This window comes from Orussus abietinus, unplaced genomic scaffold (assembly GCF_000612105.2).
Source record: "Orussus abietinus isolate OABI.00-Male unplaced genomic scaffold, Oabi_2.0 scaffold6, whole genome shotgun sequence".
In the NCBI taxonomy this organism is placed as follows: domain Eukaryota; kingdom Metazoa; phylum Arthropoda; class Insecta; order Hymenoptera; family Orussidae; genus Orussus; species Orussus abietinus.
The window spans coordinates 2,520,601-2,544,320 of NW_019396002.1; the positions used below are offsets into that span (position 1 = coordinate 2,520,601).

Below are 23,720 nucleotides of genomic sequence, written 5' to 3' on the forward strand. Positions count from 1 at the left end.
CGTGGGAAATAATATGTCTTGTACGAAATTTCTAATTCCTAGCATAAATCGATGGCAATTTTGTATGGGAAATAAAACGTCTCGCTATTAAAATCAAATTCCCGGGCTAAATGGAGGACGACTTGTAGTGGGAAATAAAACAACTCGGTTTAAAAATAAATTAAAAATAATACCAAAATCGGCGATGAGGTATGAAAAATGAAACTTGTCTTGTTTATGAAAACGAATTCCTAGGATAAATTGATGACAACTTGTTATGGGAAACAGAACAACTCGGTTTAAAGATCTACTCCTTACCAAAATTGGCGGTAAGTTATGCAAAACGAAACGTCACGTATCTAAAAACGAATTCCTAACCTAAATACGGAACTAGTCGCTAGGGTAAATGAAACGACTTCTGTTATATTTTGAAATACATTGTATTCGACTCAGTCAAAAAACTACGGTAACAATAGTTCGGTAGATATGTATCGGAAATAATCCATAAACGGGCTTTCGACCGCAAAATAATCCGCGAGTACCGCGAGAGCACGAAAACATTGCACAGGATGAAAGAGGTTAGTCCTGCCCAGGTCGACACGCAGTTCGATGTGAGGTTCGCCCCGGGGATCGCGTCCCGATGGCGGACGGTTTTCGTTGAGAATTTTTTTTTTTCAGCTTGCAACATGGGACGCCTAAATAAGAGCGATGACGAAATTCCTATGGACGCATTTTCCCTCGACTCGAAATTCGTTTCGGTTCTCGGCCCTCCGAGATCTCGCACAGGAGGCCGATTCCTTATTGCACGTTCCCAAATCATCAGCGCCCACATTACGCGCGCAATGTACATATTCAATATATATTTATATATATATTTATATATATATTCTATGAAACATAATTAAAGAAATAATTTATCTCCGGCCGCAGTTCGCATGCGTCATTCGAGGGAACGCTCGACTCTAAATCGATTTATTTACATGTATGTACAAAGCCGGTTGCACCGTCTGAAATCTCTCCTAGCACTCGCACACGCACGCACCGACATTCTCTCAGAGGTTCCCAGGGAACCCACGTGGCTAAAGATATACGATATTTAAAAAAAAAAAAGAAGAAAGGTCGCGAGGTTCGTCGGCGACGACCTCGCGGCCACGTAATCTCCGGACCCAGCGACAGAGGTCCCAGAGACGGCAGGTGCAGGTGCCCGAGAATGCTGGGAGCAGCTTCGCCGCCGAGTAGTACCCTTGAATTACCGAGTTCCGTACTGTTTAATGCCCACTGAGTGTTGCCGTTGACGAGAATCAACGTCCTAAAGATTATCTGAGAGTCCCAGCAGCGCTGAGGACGGGGATCTCAGAGTAAGGAACGATTTCGCAGATTGCACGAAGCCGGGACCACCAAATCCTAGCAAGTCCTAAAGGACTCTGCGGACTCGGATCGAGGATTCCTCAGCCCTGAGGATTTCATGTCCCAGTCGTAGCCGATGATCCTGAATCCTAGCCAGAGTCCCAGAGTCAATCCTTCATGAAGTCACAGGTCTCGCGCCGAGAGGTAGATTAACGCAGCAGCAGCTGAGACATTCCTGAGGTCGATAACTCCAGATGAAGAGAAACAGTTTCGCAGATTCAATTACATCAGGACCATCGAATCAAGCCGGCTCCTCCGGGAACGTTATCAAGTCCAGGCTGAGGAACCCTCGCCCCTGAGGCCGCTGCCTCTCAGTAGGGCCTCCAAACATTGTTATCAGGCCTGACTTCCTCCTGCCGGACGCTGCAGCTGTCCGGCACCGCTCGCTGCTGTTCCGCAGCCTCGGAGTTCTGAAACTGGTTTCCATACAGCTGGGAGTAGAGGATGCTGGGGAACACTCCCGGAGTGGGGAAGTAGTTGCCGTAGTTTTGACCGAATCCCTCCTCGTGCACGGGACTCTCGGTGGTGCTGGAGTCCGTCGACAGCGATCTCGAGGATACGTAATCCTGGTACCTCTGAGTGGTGGATCCTGAGATCAAGGTGCTGAGAGGATCCAGCGGGTCGGGCTGGCCTGGAGTTGTCGTGTCCGGGACCACTGTTTATTAACACCACGATTAAACGCACGCGTGAAGGGACCTCGTCTCTTTGCTCTGGGAACGTTTCTAGGAATTATATCCGCGATTGATTATCTTATAGTGCTGAGAGGCTGCTACTCACGCGACGAGACTGCTGAGAAGGCGTCCTGTTGGGGGGTGGTGCCTGCAGTCGCGGATGCCGTCACCGTGGCACCTGCCGTGGAGTCAGGTGCAGTTGGGGTGGTCATCGCTCCACTCCCAGCAAACGACGCCAAGGTCGACGACGGTGGTGGTGGTGGAGGTGGCTGAGGAGGTGGTGGAGGAAACGGGGCCTGCGCTGCGCAAGACGACAGCGGGCCCGGAAGGTATCCAGCGTAACCGGCCGTGGTTCCGTAACCCCAGGAGTTCCCAGCGGTTAAGCCGAACTGGGACATGTCTGAAGAGAAGAGGGACGTTTGAAGCTATGAAGGGGCTAGGGAAAAGACTAGCTGGGTCGGCAATGATCCTTCCTCCTACCCCTACTGATGAGAACCTAACTTAAATCTTAATTTAGACTCTGGTCATCGTCATCGCCATACAGCCGAACAGGTAGAGAACTAATATAAATGGTTAAGTCATTGACGCTATTTCTAATTTTTTTTTTTTATTGTATACGATTTAGATGTGAAAAGACTAGCTAGGGCGGCAATTATCCTTTCTCGACCCCCACTGATGCGAATCTAACTTTGATCTGAACTCTGGAACAGCTGGATATCCAATATAAATGGTTAAGTCATTGACGTTATTTCTATTATTTTTTTTAATTGTAAACGATTTAGATATGATAACTGCGAATCGCTACGGTGGTTCCAAGTATTTCAGTCGAGAAGAAGCCTACAACGCTGGACATCCCTGCGTGGTCTGCACTTTTCCGGGAGCCCGCACCCCAGCTAGGTTGCCCAACGAGTTAGGGGTAGTTGGACCCACCGGAAAAGGGTAGGAAAGGACACATTGAGAGGTGGCGAGATCAAAGGGTTGGTCATCCCCAACCTCAGCTCAAACTCAAATAACCCAGTCGTCTCTCCTGGACGCCGCTGCACCGGTGCGGCCAACCTAAATACTCCAATCTACTATGCTCCCATATAGCTTGTTTATTAAGGAGAAGAAAAAAATCCCCAGACTTGTGGGACCTTTTAGACATACGCGATCCAATACCGAACTCCTGAATCAGCTTTAGAAATCTATCATAAACACTTTTCATGCTGCACCCAGATGAGCCAATTCTGAGACTTGACTTCCCTGCCTCGAGGGTCGCGGAAAAATTAATAAGAGGAACATTCCAGACAGGTCGTGTGGTTTACTATGTTTCGTCCTTCGGGCAGGGCGTCTCAGAAAATTCATTAAGCTTCGTGGAACCATTTACAGCCTGATGCCCAACAGGGCCGACAACCGAGTCCAGCTCGTGCTGGTCCAACTTCTGGTCGACGGCGCTCGCCAGTGTGAGACGGCTCGTCCATGTTCCGAACACAAACGAGCAGCCCTAGCTGGGTGTAGAGCGAGGCAAAACACCCCTGCGCCACCGGCAGCAACCCCTTTAATATAATATTTAATCTAGCTTTGAACGGGCTTGCGGTTTCCGCTCCTGGAGAAACGGAGAACCTAGCTTTCGAGCCTATCCAGGGCTTTGCCTAAAATCCGGAGCAGAAACCAAAGGTGAATGCGTTCCGGCATTTCTGACTCGCTGTGATGACGAAACATCGGTTACCTCCAGATTTCCGGAAGTCTCATCATCTGCCTCCCTTCACAGCGAATAATCGGAACACAGTCTAACATCGGCAGGGTTGATGAACGGGTGATCAGGTTGGTCATTGCTGATGTACTGTACTGTACAGTACTGTACGTCTGGTTGCGTGGGCATCATTCAATGACTTCGGTTAGACCTAGCTATTTCCTAACTGATATGCGGAGTACTCACTTTGACAGTTGCCGGGCATGGCGTGCCGGAACGACGACAAGGGATCCCTCGGCTGCAGTGAGCTCGGTAGGTGTTGCAACGGACTCGACAAGGGTTGCAAAGAGTCCACCAGGGGCGAGGTGAAGAAAGGGCCACCTCGTTGAGAAGCGATGGCGAACGCGTGGAGCTGTTGCTGCTGCCCTAAAAGTGACAACACTGCGATCAACCGTGCGCCTGTCCACTGGACCTCAGGAACTCGTGCCCCTGGCTAGACTCACCTAACCGAGTCCCTAAATATCAGCTCCACCTGCAACCGTCCCCATTTTTCGACAAACGCCCTAGAAACCTAACCCCAACGTGCATCGGCACCGATTCGATCGATATTGAACACCAAGTCATGCAGATGGAAGAGAGTCAACGGAACAAAGGAGCAGAATCCCAGATTCATACACGAAACTACCGAATTGGGAACCTACGGCCAGGCGGACACACCCTCTTTGTCTAGACTCGGTGGGAAGGACAAAGCAACGTAGAGCGGGACCCGATACGTTTTATTTCCCACGGACAGTGTCGGCAACCCAATTAAAGACGTCCCAACAGACTGGCGCTGGTACCGCTCCTTCCACACCGCGGTGGGGCGGTGTGGGTGTTGGCCCAGCCACCAACGTGTCCATTGGACCACCACCTACGAGAAGGCACTAGAGACCAGGCAATGGCGCGGACCCGCCTGATAATCCAATCGAAGCCCTAATTCTAACTCGGCAAGCCGAAATTCCCGCTAGTTTGCTGAATAGGACCAGGTCGATCAGGGGACCCTCCGCTCGGGGTCCTGGGACACCGGAGGAACGGCTAACGAGCTCTGGTCAAACGAAGATGACTCCTGCATTTTGGACCCATCCGTCGGGTGTCCAAAGTGTTGGTTACTCCCAATACCTCCATGGATGGAGGCACCAGGTGGCCGCCCAGGAATTGGACCCTCCCAAACGGTAGACGAGTAGTGATCAACTTCCACGGAGGATAATTGGCACACCCAGTAGCGAAAGTTCCATCGACGGAGTTTCACCGCGTTCGGAAATTTGGAGTTTAACTTGTCCAGCTTGGAAAGAGGTTTAGATGATGATGGACTAATGGTGTCCGAAAAAGAAGGATCATAGGATGCTCATGGTTGATGCAGGATCGGACTAGGAAGTCCACGTTCATGGTGAATGCAGATTCCTCGGCTGGTCCCAACAGTCGGACCTGGGCTGGAACTCGACGCACCGGAAGGCCAGCGGGGTTCCAATTAATGGAGAAGGACGCCGGAGAATGGCGCTCCTTCCGCAGACGGCGGGACTTGATAAATTTAATAAATTATCCAGTCCAACCCCCGAATTTATCACGGGACCCTTGCGTGTTCTCGCGGCCACCCGCCGTGGGGCGTTTGCTCTATTTCATTAGACGTCACTGTTCCAGGACCCTCTTCTGGGTCCCGCGCCACGGGATCTCACGCGAGCTGTCCGGAATATCCTGAAGAGGGATGTCCCAGTGTCCGAGCCTCTCGTAGAGGATTCCGGGGAATTGTGCAAAACCGGACAACCGGCTTGGGACCTCACACCTCAAATGTAGGATTACACGAGTGATCCCACTGACATCGGTGACATCGGTAGAGATTTTCCAAGGTCCGCGTCTTTGGATATCCGCCCACCAGTAATCACCATCTCCGAATGACTCGATCTCCCACGTTGGGAGGTGGGGCCTCTAATTGGGCTGCTCCGATGACACTCATTGGGAGCCCTTTTAAGGCCAGCGGTGCAGGACACGTGGAAGCAGTCACAGCTCGAAAGGGATCCCTTTGAGTGTTAGGTATCGATTCGGTATCCTCTTAGTTCCGGCTGCCAGGGAATTTCTCCGAAGCAACCAGCTGGCCCGGACAGCTTCCTCATTTCGGCCTCCCTCGACATCGGAGTTCTGAGTGTCCAGCAGGATGGCTCCCGATGTCTCCCTGTTCCCGACAGGCGTCCAGCCTCAAGGAATTCCCTCGGGCCGGTCCTCCAGATCGATGAGCTTCGAAGCCTTCCGATCGAGAAGAGCATCCGGAGAAGCGGAGAAACCCTTCTCAATCAATTTCCTTGGTCCGCCTTTCTATGGCGGTTACCCTCGGGGATGGGCCCGAAGGGTTGAATGTGTAATGAATTGCTTGTTTAATTAATTACAACCCCTGCGCCCAGCCACCCAAGCCGGAGCGCATTTATCCTGCTGTCAAAGTTCTCCTTCCAAGAGGGCAGGACCTCGAATGGACCTCTGGAAGATATCCGATCAGCACCAGGAATGGGATGACATCGATCCGGTCTCTTCGGTTTTTGCCGGGCACCCAACTCTTGCCGGTTTAATTAATTCCCGTAGCGTTGGTTCCAGGTCACTAACGCTCATCCACAAGATACCCGATCGGAGATGCAATGGATCCATCCAGTTGCCCTTTTGTATCCGGATCATCCCAACTTTGGTGAGTCCCAGCAGCGGCATTTCGAGCTAGAAGTGCTGGACCACCCGGGAGAAAAGCCGGCCTTTCATCTCGCCTCTCCGCGTTTCGGAACATTTGATGTCCGGAGACGTCGCTGGCCATTTTCGGAGAATCGTCTGTTTTAACGACCGATGCGACGTACCGCACGGCTCCCGTTTTATTTTTAACTCCTCGGGGTGGAGTATTATCGTGCTACTCCGCTTAGGTGGTGATCAGGGAATTACGAGCGCTCACTTCTGCCGCGTCTCGAGCCCCTCGGAGAGCGTCGTGTTCTCAAAGAAGACGAAAAAAAACACGGGAAGTACAAACTGAATTCAATGGTGCCCCGTACCTAACCTCCATTTGGACGAATCAAAGGATGCGTCGGCGAAGAGCGGCTCCTCTATCAGTGGAACGATCAATGCCAGCCTAAAGTGCCTGGATAGAAAAGCTAATTCGAGGCTTCGATAGGCGCCCATCAGGACACAATAGACTACGTTTCGTAGCAATCCTGGAGAATGGGGGACACGGTAATTCTACGTCCCGCTGCCGCAGTTAAGGAGCCCCGAGATGGCGGAAACTTCGGTGCCGACTTCCGGTATATCCGCACAGTTATGCCGCAGTCCTTTATCAACGTAACACGCCCACCGCGGTTATAAATAATGGGGATTCTGCGAACTTGGTAACGCCGAGTGCAAAGCCGCGCGGAAATTTAAGGCACCTTTGGCAAACATGGCCGTTAAGGTTGAGCGGCGAATCCGCTCGGCGTTACTTCATTCGGCCTTACTCACTAAGGAAAATTGATAAGTGAATGTAGAAATGCTTACAGTGATACTCACTGGTCTTGGATCTGGGCTCACGTGGCCCGTCCACTGTCACCTTGATGGCCTTTGCGTACGTCGCCACCTGGGGCGGCGTCGTAGAAAGGGTTATCGTCAGGGTGAAACTCTTCCCTGCACAGAACGTTACAAATCATGTTAGGTACAATATTTCTGACATCGTTGTCGGAAAGGTCAATGTTGAAGTAAGAGTCGTTCCTGCATAGAACGGTAAAAGTTAGGTTAGGTAGAATATTTTCGGCTATACGGAACGTGTCGACGTTAAAAGCAAGGTCAGGATGAATTATTGACGGTATCTTAGGAAGGGTTGTCGCCAAGCTGAGACTCTTCTCTCCAAACAGATTAGTTACAGATTAGATAATATATTTTTCGCGGCGTTGTGGAAAGGGTTATTATCAGGGCGAAACGTCGTAAGAAGGGTTCAAATCGGGGTAAAACTCCCCAGGATTTGCGTGAAACGTTAGAAGTTAGGTTAGATTAGGGATAGAATTTCCTGCTTCGACCGCCATTCCTAGGAAGGACAAAACCGCGACCCGACCGGAGAGTGAGAGAAAGACGGCCTTACTCTTGGGTTTGCGAGCGTCGGTTCGATCAGGGGCGCAAAAGTTCGCAAATAACGTTAGCCCGGCGAACTGCTCGTAAACGAATTACGGGCCGGTTAATGTATCGAGAGGGCGCTCGCGGCGTCCGAGGCGCGTGCGGCCGAGTTAAGGGTCGCGCGGAAAACGGGCGCCATGGTAAAAAGCCCGTTAAGCGGGAATAATGTCGCGGAAAAAGTGGCGTCGCCGTCGCGCTAAATGTACACGCGCGCGCCACGGCGTACACGCAGAGGTTCACCGCAATTCCACCCCCGCGACCCCAGCGCCCCTCCCTGCCCGAAACGCGGCTCAACGAGCGTGAAAACGAAACGCCGCCATTTGAATGCGAGCCGGCGTGGAGGCGAGTCGTGCTTCCCGCTTAGAGAAAGAAGAGGAATTAATTCGTTAAGAAGAGCTGAAGACAAGAGGACTGAAGACAGACCCGAAGGACCACCCGAACGTTACCAATGTACTTTGCGATAAATGTACTCCCGGTAAATAAATAAATGCAGCAAGCAAAGTTGTCATTCATTCGCCCCCTTGATTAGGGGTTCGTCCCCGACGGTGCCAGAAGTCGCGTGGCCCGTAAACGGGCGACGAGTAAAAAGGGGTGAAGTCAGCTGAAATCCGGGGGTAAATAGGGGCAAAACGGAGGTTAAAACCGGGGGTAAAACCCACGGTACCACGAGGTGCTCGATGCACCGGAAGTGAAGGGAATAACGCCGAGTGTCCGCCGTGGCCACACGGTGGTTCGCCACGCAAGGCTCTCCTTCCTCGCCCGCCACCCACCACCCACCACCCACCGCCCATCGTGTTTACGAGTCGAGTCACGCCATCCTCGAGCTAGCCACCCTCCACCTTTTCACCCGGGAGGTTATGTTCCCCTACGTTAGGTTACCCTGCCCACTCAGGTATCACCCTCGGTGCCAGTCGCCGAGTGAACGCTAAAAGTCGCCCAACGTAACCTCGCCGAGTCGAAGGACTCGTTTTAAAGATGGGACATGGTGAAACGATACCAGAGACGTTTCAAAAAGGAGGCGTTTTCGGCAAAACAAAGGAAAAGAAAATAAACCATAATAGGAAAAAACGGACGCGACGTTCCGGCTCGTAGCTGATAATAGTTTGTACCGTTGATATTTCGCCGGAGGTTAGCAGCAATTAATGTGGACGTACACAGGGGGTGGTGTGAGTTATCGAGCCAATTAATTAATTTCCATTTTCACCGAACGAATCGGAAATGAGGGATTATACATATTCTGGTAACGAATTGGTTGCGGTCCGGGCGGATCATGGGAACGCACTTGTGCCCGCGATCAAACAATCGTCCTCGACAAGAAACGCACAAAGAGAACAAATTTCGACCGCTGTTGGGTCCTCCGGGATTCGAAACCATTTTCTACCCTTGATTATTAAATACGTGGATATTTAGTTTGGACGAGTTACGGCTTCCCGTGCATTTTGTGGCGCGCCTTGAATCGGTGGAGGAGGCTCCCTAGATTCTGTGGAAAATGGCGGATGGGGGATCGCACCGAAAACTGAGAAAATTGCCGGGTATCCGCCCACGAACGAGAGAGCGGCTCGCCTAAATGATCTATCTCGTTAAAGGGTTTAACGACGAAGGGGTGGATTGCGATTCGCTACCCTCAAAGAAGGCTCCGCCAGGATGGGGCCGGTATTACACGAGAACCTGACGAGACGAGTTCGGCTTATCATCGATATTGCGAAGTTCTGGGGCTTTGATAGGGTGCCAGAGATTCTTCGGTACGAGCCCCTACGAGAGCGGTTCTTTTCCTTCCCAACCTCCGGACGAGTTTCCCGAAATTCCCCACGCACCGTCCGAATCCCACCCTCGGGGGCTCCCTTCGGATTCTTTTATCACTTTACACCCCGCCGTTCGCCAAAATGGCCCTTCCGCTTCGTTAAAATATATCTGACTTCAAAGGACCCACCCCAGGAGTAGCGAAACAAAATTTCTCCAATTTTTATTCCGCGACTGGTCGTCGAGCTCTTTCAAATTTCCCGCCGAAGTTCAGCTGGGGAATTAATTGCGATTACTCCGAAATTTTAATTTCACATTCCGGAAGATCCCCCGGGAAGTGCTGAACCGAACCTCTGGGGACGCTTTAGTCATTCGTCAGCAATTTACAGTTTCAATAGCCGTTGACATGTTTTATAATACCTAGATTTCCCCAAAAAAATTACAGGAAACATTACAAAAAGAATGGCGCCACTTTCTCTCTGCGTTTTTTCTCATGTGATAATTTTGTACAATGTAGATACGTCACTTATTTATTTTCGATCGATTTAGATTACTGGTCCCGTTCGATTTGATCTAATCCGAAATTCGGGAAATTCTCTAGAGGCAAACAGGGGTGAATCCTCCCCTGGAACTGTGGGGGCGCGTCAGTCATTTGTCTGGGATTAGCTCTCAATTGTTTTCGCCAGGCGGGGGTGGGGGTGGCATTAACATAAGCTAGGATGAAGGATGTAGGAGTCTCCGTTCCTTTCCGGGAGAGACTTCCAGCTCTTCGGTTGATTATTCCTAGGACCTCGACGGAGTCCCTCGGGAATCGCTAATCACCTTCCCGGTGCCGTCGAAATGGAAAATCTCGCGTGTAGCCTTACCACTTCGTACGAGAAGGCTTAGAGAACTTCCTGCCGACTTAATTTGGTCCTAGCGCCTCGAAAATGGCGGAAACATGCGAACCCCTAAATTTTAAGGACTCGAATGCCCTAACCTCGAAAATAATGTAAATAAAAATAAATATTCCAAGGTATTCCCGAATTTCGTATAATTAATAAACGAATAATAACGGTGGAGTAACATATCTCCCTATCCACTTATCGCGGAAATTGATATTAAAGCCGCTTAATTTGGCATCTCTTAAGCAAACCAGGGTTGGGCCGCGAAGTTGAAATACCGACGCTAATAACGTTAATTAAAACCCAACTGAAGCCACAATTAATATCACAGCCGTGGAGTCTGGCATCGACGGAGGTTCATCCCCTAGCCTTAGGCCGGGGGGTGTTTTTCCCCCAAGTAGGCGGCTGGTACCCGACAAATAAAATCCATTACCCACCCCAGGCCCAAGACGGGGGCTGAGAACCCCGCAAGACGCAAACCCAAACCCAAACCCAAGCCCTTCCGGTTCCCCCGGCGCGACTTTTCTCCCAGAGAGGCGGCGAGGAAAAATGGGGGCAGTTGCCCCAAGACGTCCCCGACCTACCCTTACGTCTGGGGCGGCGTTCACCGCCTTCACCCTCGTCTTCCGGGCCCTCCCTCCCCGTCTGTCAACGAACTTTCTCCAGTTTTATGAATGGAGAACTCGAAACTAGGCCAGGGGAGACCCCAGAATTCTTCGAGCGTTAACGAAAGCACCTCTAATTAAGAATTGAGAAAGGAATTAATGGTTTTTCCTAAGAGGCCCTCGACTGAGACCTTGCCGGTAGATCCTAAAGGATATACGAAGAAGAAAAGTTCTTTACAGTCATTCTCTGAGCTTATTAATTTCCGAGATATTCGGGAATTTAATCGAACAATCACGTGAGAGTACTGGTGAATAGTAGTGGGAATAGTTGGGAATGGTGGAGGCAGACGCAAAAAGCGTGCACGTCGAGAAACTCACCTCTCCCGCTCCTGCCGACGAATCTGAGGTCGTTGAATTTCGCGACGTGATTCTTCATCAACGCGGTGGAGTTCCTCAGCTCGGCGCAGCAGTTCTCGTCGTTCCCAGCTCTCACGGTGACCGGAGTGCCATCTCCCACTTCGCCCAGAGCGACTACCTTGAACGCAGCTGGCAAGGTCTTGTTGGACCTCCAGTGTGGTGGAAGGACGGTGCAGACGAGGTGTGGTGAACCTGAGAACAAATACAAGTTCCTGATAAGTCCTCCCAGCAGTTTAGAACGCCGCAGCAAGAGTTCCCGCAGAAAGATTCATCCAGAAAAGACACGTGGAAAGTGTTCCGATGAACTATACAAACCAGCACAATGACTTGCTGGGATGTAACGAGGGAAGTCACCGCTGAGAAATTCTCAGCGATGATTTGTTGTGGGATCATTGATGAGAAAGCCTCAGCGGGTTATTTAGGATGTCTTGCCCGAAATCTCATCCTCACCTGTTCTCACCAGCTCCCCCGTGTGCTCGGTGACAAAGTCTCCCAGCGTCCTCTCAGCCAAGATGTCGCTGGTCATCTTGGTGTAGGCATCGGCCAACGGCGAGACGCCGGACTCGGGCGACGCCGCCGCACCTGGCGCGGATGCACCTGTTAGCTGCATCCTGCCGGTGGTCCCAGTACTCGTTCCCCCTGTCGTGGTTCCTGAGGTTCCTCCGGGAATCGCCCCGGACTCCGTGACCCTGACGACGCTCCCAGCCCCGCTCCCAGTGCCGCTCCCAGTTACTCTGCTGCCGCCGTTGCAGCGCCCGAATATATCCATAGGCAGTCAGAACATCGGGTGGAACATGGCCTCGCATCTGAGATCTTCCTCAGCACGAGAAGCTAACGGGTCCGAGAGTCTCAGGTCAAGAAGACATCTCGTCGCAAATCCACTCGCGAGATTGCTGAATCCTTAAGGAATGATCCGATGGAGTCCACATTTTGCTGGGAGTTGTCATTATATATCTGATATTCCATGGCCGCTGGGAGAAGGTTACTGTTCACGACGACATTTCCTGAACTTCTCGCAGCAGTCCGTCGACGTCGAGTCGTTCTTTTCGGCCGCTGGGAAGCGGATATCACAACGAAGAGAGACGCCTGAGGACCGATGCAACTGTGGACCCTGGTCAAGAGACTGCAGTTGGTTTTAACAGTGCCGAGAACTGCTATATGTGGATATCTCTTCTCAGGGTCCTCAGGGAGCAGAGGACCCTTCCTGAGAGTCCAGGGTCATCGGTTCAGGGCACATCACTATGCGCGCATCTTCCCAGTCCAGTCTTCAAGGAATCTTACACGTATCGGCGTCTTCCTTGCCTTGGATCATCGCAAATTGCTCTCAGCCGAGGGATCATCAACGGTGCTTGAACTGACCAAGTCATCGAATCTGTCGGTTGCGTCTCACGAAGAACCTCTGCATAGCTGAAACGGAAACGGAAACGACCTTTTTACAACGAGTCATCATCCTCAGCCTTGGAATTCGGAATTAACTTAACTGCTGAGGAGCTCGTTCATCGATAACGAGGTCTTTAAGCGCCTCGGCGACTCTACCGTGCTGATAACAAAATTTCTAATCAACTCAACGACTTAACTAGGCGATACGTAGGGTAACTAGGTTTTCACCCCTTCCTCAGCCATCGGCATTTTCTCCCCTGAGGATACCTGAGGAATTCCGCTCAGACGCCGTTTCGGACGATTCTAATCAAGCCCATGAGCCTCCGTGGATAATGGAAATTACCGAAGGTCCCCGTACAACCCTTCCGGCGTCTCTTCATCCCCTCCGAGGACCGAGGTGTCCCGGGCTGAGGGGTGAGTCGCGCATCGCACACTTTTCCTGTGACGTCACCGTTCATTCAGTAATTTTTGCGCACGTCACTCGCGTGACACGAGGATCCAGGGGCGTAGGTAGAAGGGATAGGATGTCCGTGGCAGTGGGGGCAAAAAAATAGGGGAAAAAGAAGCTCCGGGGGCGAACAACCCCCACACGGCCAACCCCTACGCACCGACGCCGCGTGTCAAACTACACGTGGTCGTACACGTTGTCGAGCCGGTTCGGAGGATCTTCCGATATCCCCAGGGAGCAAGACTCCCCGGAAACTAACCTTCCCTTCGACGTCTTAATTTTTCTTTTCGAAGCTCAACACTTTTTAAGACGTTCCTTCCAGTCAGGTAATAGAGAAAGTCCCGCCATCTTATCGCAGGTTAAACGGCGACGGCTCCTTGCGACGGCTGCACCCTCGCCTGACTTCGCATTCAAATCTCTTGGAAAGACCCTCCCTTCTTTACGACGCGACCCAAGACTCTCAGAAGAAAGACCGGGAAGGTGGAGAGAAACGAAATACCGGGAGAAAATATACATACGGACCAGGATTAACCATTAACCCCCGATTTCCACTGACCGCGCACTTCAAAGAAGAACTAAGATGTACGCCGGGAGATCATTAGCTTTTCTTCAAGAAAAACCGGTCAACCCGGATGAATACCAAAAACCACCACTCGTTACTTCCTCGATTTATCTTACACCGATACTTCCTATCTTCACTGTTCACAAAGATTTTTCTTCCAGAAACTCCATCGCCATAACCTATACAATTCCTGCTGAGCTTCACAAAGCATCGCCTTTCCCGGAAGTATGGGAAGAGGGAAAAAATTCAAGTTGAACAATGGCTGAAGGAGGGAAAAGATCGGAGATCGAGGAGAGCTTTCGACGCACTTTTGCAGGCGAAGTTCAGGTGGTGGTCGAAGAAGGAACGACGTTCCGTGAAGGAAATGAACCACTAACCATAATTTCCAGTGGATACGTATGAGGCAACAGCCGTTGACGCACTGGTCCATGCCTACTCACGCAGCATCCCTTTCCCCTATCCGAGCCATCCTATCCCATCTCAACCCCACCAGCAGTGGCACATCCTCTCACCCTCCCCCGAGCCGGTTAACTTCGTCTTTCTCTCTCCCTCCCTCCCCCTCCCGCGGCGTCTCCCTCTCTCTAGCTTCTCTCTTTATCGCTTCATCTCCCACCGTACCGCCTCCTTCTCTCTCGAACTCGTTGTGTCCCTATCGGGTCCTCCGTCCGCGTGCAGCGCCCTCTATTCGGTTCTTTTCCCCTCAGCCCTTTGCGGTGCGGCGCGTGGCTGGACATCGCCGGGGCTAACGCGATAGATGGATCGATTTCTTCTTTTTCCAACACACAAACCGGGAATTCGCATCCGCTTCGTCCGAGGATCATTTTCCCCCGTGTCCGAATTATCGACGAGCTCCGAAATGTTTCCCCGGTAAAATAAACGTTTCACGTATAAAGTCAAATGCCCCACCGTAAAAAGGGGAGAAGATAAGAGATCAGTTTATAGAGCAAGGCGTTCTTTTAGGAGAATTCTTTTTTTTTTTCCTTGAAATTGTCGAGACGACCGGTGGTGCAATTTACGAGAGAATACTGCCGTAGATAACGGTGGGACTCCTTCGCGCCGCCATTTTCGATTTCGGTCAACCAGGGTCTTATTTTTCCGGGGGCTTTTCCGCGGCTTCGCGAATCGTTCCCCAGCCAGTTATTCTGGCCAGGATTCCATCTTGTGTACCTTCGGTAATCCTGCACCTGAATATCGACATGCAGGAGGGTGCCCATTGTTTGCCCGCCCGTGCAAACAGAGCTGCCCCGAGAGAATGCAGCTTCGCTATTTGAATTAGAAACTGAAGCACAGCGCGGACGGCACCGCCGGGGGCTTCGACGAGTTTTCGATCAGCGGGCCCGACGACTCTTTCCAAAGGACATTTCCAAACCGAATCGGCCGGGAAATATGCCTAGGGAGGATCTAGAACCGCGAAGCGATATAGATTTTATAAATAAGAGGTACACATTGTGACCATACCGAGGAATAGTTCCAAAAGACATATTAATGGTCCATGAGGGATTCCACCGTCGCCATCTTTGAACGACGTTTCTGGCGCGCGGTGGCAGAATTAATCACGGAATGCAGGTGCAGTTTTATCTGTGAATTCCATACGTGGCGACTAAATCGAAGGCGACGAACTGTTTACCGGGGACATTCGACTGGTGCCTCTATTCTAGTATTGACAAACGACCTAACGGCCGTGTGTGTGGACGCTCGACGAGATTCGAATTATCTCTGTTGGAGGTTGTCAATGCAAATGTCCTAGCTACATTCAATTACTGCTCGTCACGCTTCGATCACCCTGGCTGCTCGGAAGTGTCGAGAGAGATCTCCGGGCTTCGAGCCCGGCACTTAGTTGCACTTTTGGACTCCCTCAATAAAAAAGAAAAGAAAAAAAAAAGAAATAGAGACAATCATCTCCACCACCGTCAATGCTCTCGTCCAATATGGCGGATGAAACGGCACCAGGGTCATATTGCTGGGTCTCACCTGTGCAATCGTGATGGGGGATCGGTTGGCAGCATTCAAAGGGGTTCAACAGCAGCATCCAGGATTCCGTTCACTGGACTCGAGCACAATAATCTCACCAGTGTACGTATCTTTGTCATTTATCCGACAATTATCTTTGATTTATTGTTTGTTCCCAGCGGTGTTAGTCATCTTCGCGACGTCGGTCCTGGGGATGGGAATTTGTGCTGGTGAACAAGGTACCACGACTACACTCATGTGTTGCACCAGATACTGTCAATTACATTGACCACGTGAGTAGGGTGTGTAATCGGTTGTTACCTAAGTCCGATATCAGTACAATGATAACGACAGCTCCAGATGACAATCAGTTCTTCATCGCGAACTTTCATTCCGCCATTTGTGCGGTGGATTCGTTGCTGGTTCCGGACCACTGAATTCCTTCACCGGCCGATCACAAGCACAGTTATTGGATGTCTTCCGTGATTGATGTTTCTCGGTGACAGTTACCTAGTTTTGTCGAGGTGCAAGGGTACCACGAGATTGTAGCCGATATAACCATCGAACCTACTCCGAGGTGTTGTCGACGCATAGTAGGCGGCATTCACGTGGTGTCTTCTATCATTCATCCAGTGTCATCAATCTACCGACTCCAAGCCACTGAATCCGTCTATCACAGTCTGGAGTTGCATTCGTACATCAATTATCCGTACTTCCGTCCATCCAGCATCGACCCCGGTTCACTGGTCGTCTTGTTCCACCCAAACTTCACCCACTTCCGGGTCCACGTGACCTTGGTCTCAATGATGACTCCAATTACCACCACCAAGCCTTCCGTACCGTGCCACTTTACTTCCACCTCCAAGTAAACCGCGACATGTCAACGCTTAACGCGAAGAAAATAAAGGAAAGCAACAACGGAAACAAGATAAGCACGTAGTTTTATTGCGTCGAGTGAAGTAGTTACAGTACTTAGTCGAAACTTATAAAGACGACACGTGCACCGATTCTGACGGTAATCCAAACTCAGTCTGCGTAGTTTCCGCCCGGATGTCCCACTTGCTCGTCCACGCCGTCTTCGACACTGACCCGAACGACGACAACGACGTCAACTACGTGGTTTCGTCATCCCGAAGCCGGCTGGAGTTGCGAGGGAACGCAAGCGCCGATTTTGGGCGGCCGGGGCGAAGTTTCGTCCAGAACGGAAGAGTGCACTCGGTTGGACAACAATGCCGGCGACCGACGACAGCACGAGCACCAATGGTAGCAACAACAGCAGCAGCCGCCGCGCCGCACGAGTACTACACGCCACCTCCCACCTCCACCCGCGCGCCACCCCCTTCCGCCCCTTCTCCTAACCTGCAATTGCGCCCACCACAGGGAGCCCTTCCCCTCCCGCGGCGACCCCCTCCCCTCCACTGACACCGTCCCCACCATTGCCCACGCGCTCCACCAATGGAGGGGAGGTGGCGGCGAACATGTGTAACGCGCAGCCTTGATTACACGCGGGTTTGTAAAAATTATTATCATGGCCACGAGGGCGGGAATACTTTACAGAAATTGTTTATCGCGTCCGACGAGCCGCGAGGAGGCGCCCTGATATATTCCGTAGAGGGTTTTATGCGTCGCGAAGTTTCGGAGGCGTTCCTAGAGCAGTGATCGTGTCACTGTGGAGACGGATCGAGGAAACGATCGAAGTTAGGTTATGTTTCTGCCGGAACTGTCGAGGTGATGGATGGTAAAGTTTGTAACGTAGGAGGGATCGTGCAAGTTAGGTTATGACAGGACGATCGGTTGCTTCGCCGTTACCATTGCACTTTCTTCAGTGCAATGTGCAACCTTGTTGATGGCCAATAACTGCTAATGCATTTCGGGACAGTCGAGGAATTTTAGAGGTTAGGTTTATGGAGATTAAAAAAGAGTTGTAAAAGAGGGTGGGGATTAAGCTCGTTTTATTCTCTTAAACGAGAATAATCAGCGGTGTTTTATTGTCGTAAATGATACATCCTCAATTAAATTTAGCATTAATCTTTTGAGATTTATCTGACCCTTTTTATCGTATACACCGCGAGAAATTAATGACCACTGACAACTAGTTCTCCGTGGCGTTAAATGCCACTCCCACACTTTTATGCATCCTCATATTTGTGCCATGCACGTGATTAAATTTCGTTCGCCACTATGTTAAAAAATATCAAATTACGCGGCAACCTTTCCCCTCCTAAATAAATGGAGAACGATTCAAGAACCTATAGGAAATCGGTATTGCGAAATGGAAGGTATAAAAAAAGAAAAACTATACGACGATGTTAATAATGATCCGTGTCCTTTTTAAGAAAGGAATGAAAATGGCGTTGGGTTACTTACGGTCTCAATTGGCGCGGTCATCATGGGCACGATTCCTCACGGTCACTTGGAGGTTATGTACAATAATGCTGTTATCTCGCAACGCGGTCACCATTTAGGGGGATACGAGGCGCGAATACGGTCGTGACCCAGGACCACGTTAACGCGATTCGGGGAACGATCCTACCGTGGGCTGGAGCCACTGTAGGGCGAACCGGTGGTTCCCGATTTCTGACCGAAACCGGGCTAACCGCGAAATCAAAAGGCAAGATGGCAAAAGTAACTCGGCGAAGCCGAGGGGCGGCGCTGCGGCCTGGCCGGCCCACCGGCGCGTCTCGACGTCCTTCTTCGACGCCAACCTAAGATTCCATGACGCCCTCGGTGAAAACATCGACTTACCCGAAGTTCGTCCGAAACTCCAGACCCGATGAGTTAATTTCGCTCGTGATGGCATCTCGGTCGAGGATATAGGTATTTACAAAGAAAAATTTCGACGAACGGTATTATAACGTAAACACTGGACACTGGAAACTAATTTGACTCATTTTTCACGTTTGCTGGACCACACCAAAGGCTGATTATAACAGCGATTTGTTGGACAACCACGTTTGCTGGACAAAACCAAGGGCTAATTATAACCGCGATAAGGGCGAAATTTTTAAATTATGATTAGTTAATCTTGAATTCAGCGCGATATGCGCAGCACCGATCAAGATTAAAATCCATTGTTTAGTAACCATCGGAAGGCGGATGGTTAACCGTAATCATGCGTTAAGTAATTCTTGATTAAGGATTTTGTTCATCCTCAACCAGGAACAGTCAGTCCCAATCTGTAGGTCTCATAACAAAGGATGTTTTTGAGGTTAGAAATTGAATTTTTTGTTATCGTCTACCATCGCCCCTGTTATGGTGATCCCTCGTAGGAAATGGGATTAGAAATGGTGAACTATACCCCCCCTTAACTTCTTCTTTTCCCGGACATTCTCGCAGAAGATCGTGATTAACAAGTTCCGTGCCACGCCGTGTACCACCCGAGGTTAACGCGTATTATCGGTGGTACACGTGGCACGGAACGTGTTAAGTGCCGTGAGATACGGGACAAAAATAACGAATTAACATTTCGAAGTCGGTTAGTAACGAATATCAATACAGGGACGGGAGAAGGGTAAGGGCGCTTGCAGTGTCATATCGAAGCCGATGCTTTTTAAGTTAGAAATTGAAATTCTCATCGCCATCTATCATTATCGATTTTAACGTAATGGGCAAGGGACGGTAAATGGCAAACCATACAGTCCCTTCCCTTCTTCAGATCGAGTAAATGAAAATCCTAAGATCTTTCACGGTTCAATCCGCAAACGCGCTTTTTTTTCCGGACATTCTTGCAGAAGGTCGTGGTTAGGTGCAGAGAGATGCGGAACGAAAGCAACGAATTAACATTTCCTAGATGGTTAGTAGCGAATAGCACAGAGGGAGGGAGGGGGCATGGGAGCTTGCGGTTAACAGGAGAGGGTTGGCTCCAGACTGCTGTGCGAGAAGGAGGTCAGCATCGGCGCGACCGCTCGTGCGAGAAGGACAAATATATCAACGGCTAAAAGTAGACGCGGAAAGCTGCCGCGTCCGAGAGAGATCTTTCGTTGGACCAGCCCGTAAGTTTGAGAGAGAAACACTACTAAAGACAGATTCGAGTTGGCATTGGGTAGAACGAGCGGAGAGGTCTTCGGACTGCGGAAGAGTTTTCTCTAAAATAACGGGGCAAATAACGAACGTTTTGCGTTCGATAAGCTCCTGTAGAAGCACTGCTGGTATAATGCGCGGAATTCCCATTGGGAGCATTTATTGAACCATACAAAATGGCGTCACGTGGGAGTCGAAGAGACTCGCGAATGTGGAATCTTCGATTAAAAGTGCGAATGATTTTGCGGAATTTAAAACCGGAGTTTTTGCCGAGGGGCTGATCGTCAAGGGAAGATAGCATGAGTTCGGGGATGAATGGCAGAGGGTGAAGCCAGCACGTGGGGTGCACCGATTACTCGAGCCATCGATCGAAAAGTGGCCAGATAAATCAAGTCCCGGAACGGCCATGACACGTCATAAACATTTCTGCGGATCACCGTTGCTCGGCCACTTCTCATCTGCATTTGCGTTACGGCATTCTGTAACTAGAATGCACATTGGAAGACATCTTTCACGCCCGCAACGCATCGATCGTTGAAAGAAAACCGATCGTTAGAAAATAATGTTACCTGAAATTTCTCACTAATTACCAAGAGAAGAACATGTAAACGTCTAGGAAGTATCGTGTACTAATTTTTAATATCTCCGGAACAAATTCATTTCGTTGTCAGTGGTAAGAAAATAACAAGCTGCGTCATAATGCAGTGTTTCATAATTGCAATTTTCAGTTGGAAAGGAAAAGTGAACACTTGTTGGTTGTGAAACTTTTTATTTATCAAGCTATAATTCATGTCCCTGATAATTTACGTTTACACTGGTGGTATTATTTGGGTGAGCATATAGGTTAGTTTTATGCGCGATGAATTCGAGTCGCAGCGGAATCAAGCCCCAGGAAAACTGAATTCCACCCGTCGCGCCATGAGAACAGCCATAACAAGCACAACCGATGACGGACGATGACGTATCAGGGGTGGAATTTGATTTGTCGAGTGGCGCCTGTCTTCGGTCGACCAGTTTCGTGGCTGAGTAGGACGGGAAAACTCCCGTGTGCGATCGAGGCATCGCCACCGTCGTTCCTGGTTTACTCAAGAGATGGAGCCACGAGTGCGGCAGCCGCCGCTACTCCGCTGCGCCGCGGAAGCGAGGCCGACTGCAGTACGTTTCGCGTTCCACAAGGGACATCGCCGTTACTCTACTTGAATATTATATTGTAAAGTATAATTCAGTTACATTCCACCTTCCCACCGTGGTCAATTAGGAATTACCTCAACTAAAAAATTAACCGTTTTAAATTCAAATTCGACCCATGTCCTTATTGTCATTATTGCACAGGTGAGATTAAAAAAAAAATGTAAAGCGAACCTAATTTCGTGAGCTTAATTACAGGACATTTATATATTTTTAGGAGAGCAGAAATGGAAGTTATGACTGATTCAAGAGCACCTGAAGATTGATAACCATCTCTCTTGGTTATATAAATTTGATATATTTGCAGTGCAAGCAGAAAGCGGTATTTCGATCGCGGTTCAGTCGATTGAGTGTCGAAAAATCATACGAGGAATTCGTTACTAATTTTGTTCCTGCAGGTATGTACAGTAGGTAGAGGAGCTAGAGGGCATCGAAACTCGCGACTAGCATACGAGCTGGTGGAGTGTTTTGTTCGCGCGCGCGATGGACGCGTCGCCATGGTAACCGGCGGTTGTTTATTATTGCGTCCAGTGGTTGGGGGTTGTCCGGGGGGGCCGAAAGGGTTAGCCGGGGGTATGCAGGGGTGTCCTGGGGTGGCATCGAGGGAGTGGCGGCCGACCACACGAGGCCGAAAAACACATTCGCCCAAACCCCGCGTGGTAATGAGAGTTCGATAAAGCGCCGTTACCAGTTTGACGTCAGCCGATTTTTCACCGGCTTTGAGGGGGTGCTACGAAGCCAAAGGGACGTAAGGTCAAATCTCAGTGAGCATTGCGTGTCGACGGAATGTATTACGTAAGAGTACGGCGAAATTTTGGCCGCAAAGAGTACATGCGGTATCGATCCTCATGAGGCCGCCATATTGGATTACGAAACGCTGCAGGAATGTTATGCATGTACTGAATTATACTTTATTCCATTTTACGGCAAGTTTTGCAATGTATGCTTTTGCGGTACGCTAACACCTCTGCATATAGAGAGGTCTTCCCCAAGAAATGGCTCCCCATCATGTAGGTTAACGCAACCCCTATTTAAGAAACCCAGCCGTACGTCCAACACATGACGCACATGCGGTTGATCTTAATTGTTTCCAAGACTATAACGAGTAGCATACGGTAAATTGGCGCTAAGTGTCTACTGTAAGAATGTACATTTCCACAGAAGCACAAGGCCGCACACTCAGATTCCCTGAAAGGAGGTGCAGAGAAAGGTGGTGCCAGATCATATAGTAAGTTATAACAATAGCCTGCCTTGTAATTTCTTACAGGACTGCTGGCAAGACCAACCAGGGATTACCAATTATTATTTACTATATACTATATACCGAGATGCAGTATGTGCGAAAGTTGCACAACTAGTGCAAATTAAAGTGTCAAGTAGGGGTCAGTTGGACCATCCAAACTTCTAATGGGGTGAATAAGACGCGTATCGAAGTGTAAGATCGGTAGGGTGGTTGGAACGACTCGGGAGGAAAGACGTCGGAGATGGGGTGAGCGGACCAAGGATTTTCCGCCGGGCGGGACATTCACTAGTCTGTGGGTGGGTCAGCTCCGGAAGTCCGGAAGGTTCCTATCGCCGCTTCGGAATCTCTGACGTCAGCGCCTAAGAATCGCTACCCCGGGGAAGCTTTTAGGGTGCGAATAAAGGATCTTCAAACGGTGGATAATCGTATCAAGACTGTTTCTGAATAAAATGCCAACAAGCTGCTGAAAATGCGTTTATTTCATCAAACAGAGAATGACAGACGACTTCGAAGTAATCTGGTCGTAGAAGAAAGAGGAGGAAGATAAAATGCGCGGTAAAGGCAGACCGTATAACCCCTCTAATTGTTTTCGTTCAAAGGGAACAACCGCACTGGTCGTTCCCTAAACGTCGAGATCCTGTCGCAGCTCCCACGCGCCAGGTTCCCCTCCCGGTCGGTATCCGTCCACCTGTCCCCCGACAATTTACTCTTTTCGACCGGCGTGTCCGCCCTTAAGCGAGCAGCGATTAAAATTAACGAGGCCGATCGTTTAATTGCATGTTAACTGAGGAAGAGCGGCCAGAACCGGAAAAAGCGATTCCTCCTTTAGCGGCCGTTGGGGCCGACGGCGGGTACTCCTGTTGTTCCCGAGAACACAGAGTGGCGCGCGCGTTGTTCGTCCGCCAAACGAGGGTCCTGTCGCTCTATCGTTCCTCGTTAGGCTCGAACAAGGTGCACCATTCTCGGGACGAACAAGGTGGACGCGATCGGGTGGTTCTCGTTCCGCTACCCAGCTCCTCGCTGATCGCTAATGAACACCGGTGCGACCACCCGATCGCGGCTGGCCAACACCGAAACGATATTGGCCTTGTAAAGTCCGCCGAAATGTATTCCACGCCGCTCTGTCAGCCCATCTACGGCACTGCCGTATCATGTCGTCCTTCCCGAACTGTCCACACCTCCCTGGACCAATCGACCAGACCGAGTATTTTTATAATATTTTTATATTGCGTTTTTAGGCCGAAAAGGTGCAGATTCCAAATTATTGGAGAAATTGATTGCCCCACGTGGAAGTCAAAGCACCCGGTTAACGCTTCAGTCGTCCTTTAATTCTACCGTGCCGTTTTAGGATTTTAATCCGCTCCGAAGTTAATCCCGTGGCAAGTTAGGTATGCGGTACAGGTATCGGTTGAAA

At 50.2% G+C, this 23,720-nt stretch overlaps 1 protein-coding gene across 1 annotated transcript; it reads right to left on the minus strand.

Moving 5' to 3' along the window:
• Positions 1–1,697: 1,697 nt before the first annotated feature.
• Positions 1,698–12,284, minus strand: LOC105704469 (runt-related transcription factor 3). The gene is made up of 6 exons (XM_023434247.1): positions 11,966–12,284; positions 11,477–11,707; positions 7,273–7,386; positions 3,976–4,170; positions 2,164–2,457; positions 1,698–2,041 (listed from the first exon to the last, which is right to left on the minus strand). The coding sequence occupies exons 1-6, from the start codon at positions 12,282–12,284 to the stop codon at positions 1,698–1,700; spliced, it is 1,497 nt and encodes a 498-aa protein (XP_023290015.1).
• Positions 12,285–23,720: the final 11,436 nt, after the last annotated feature.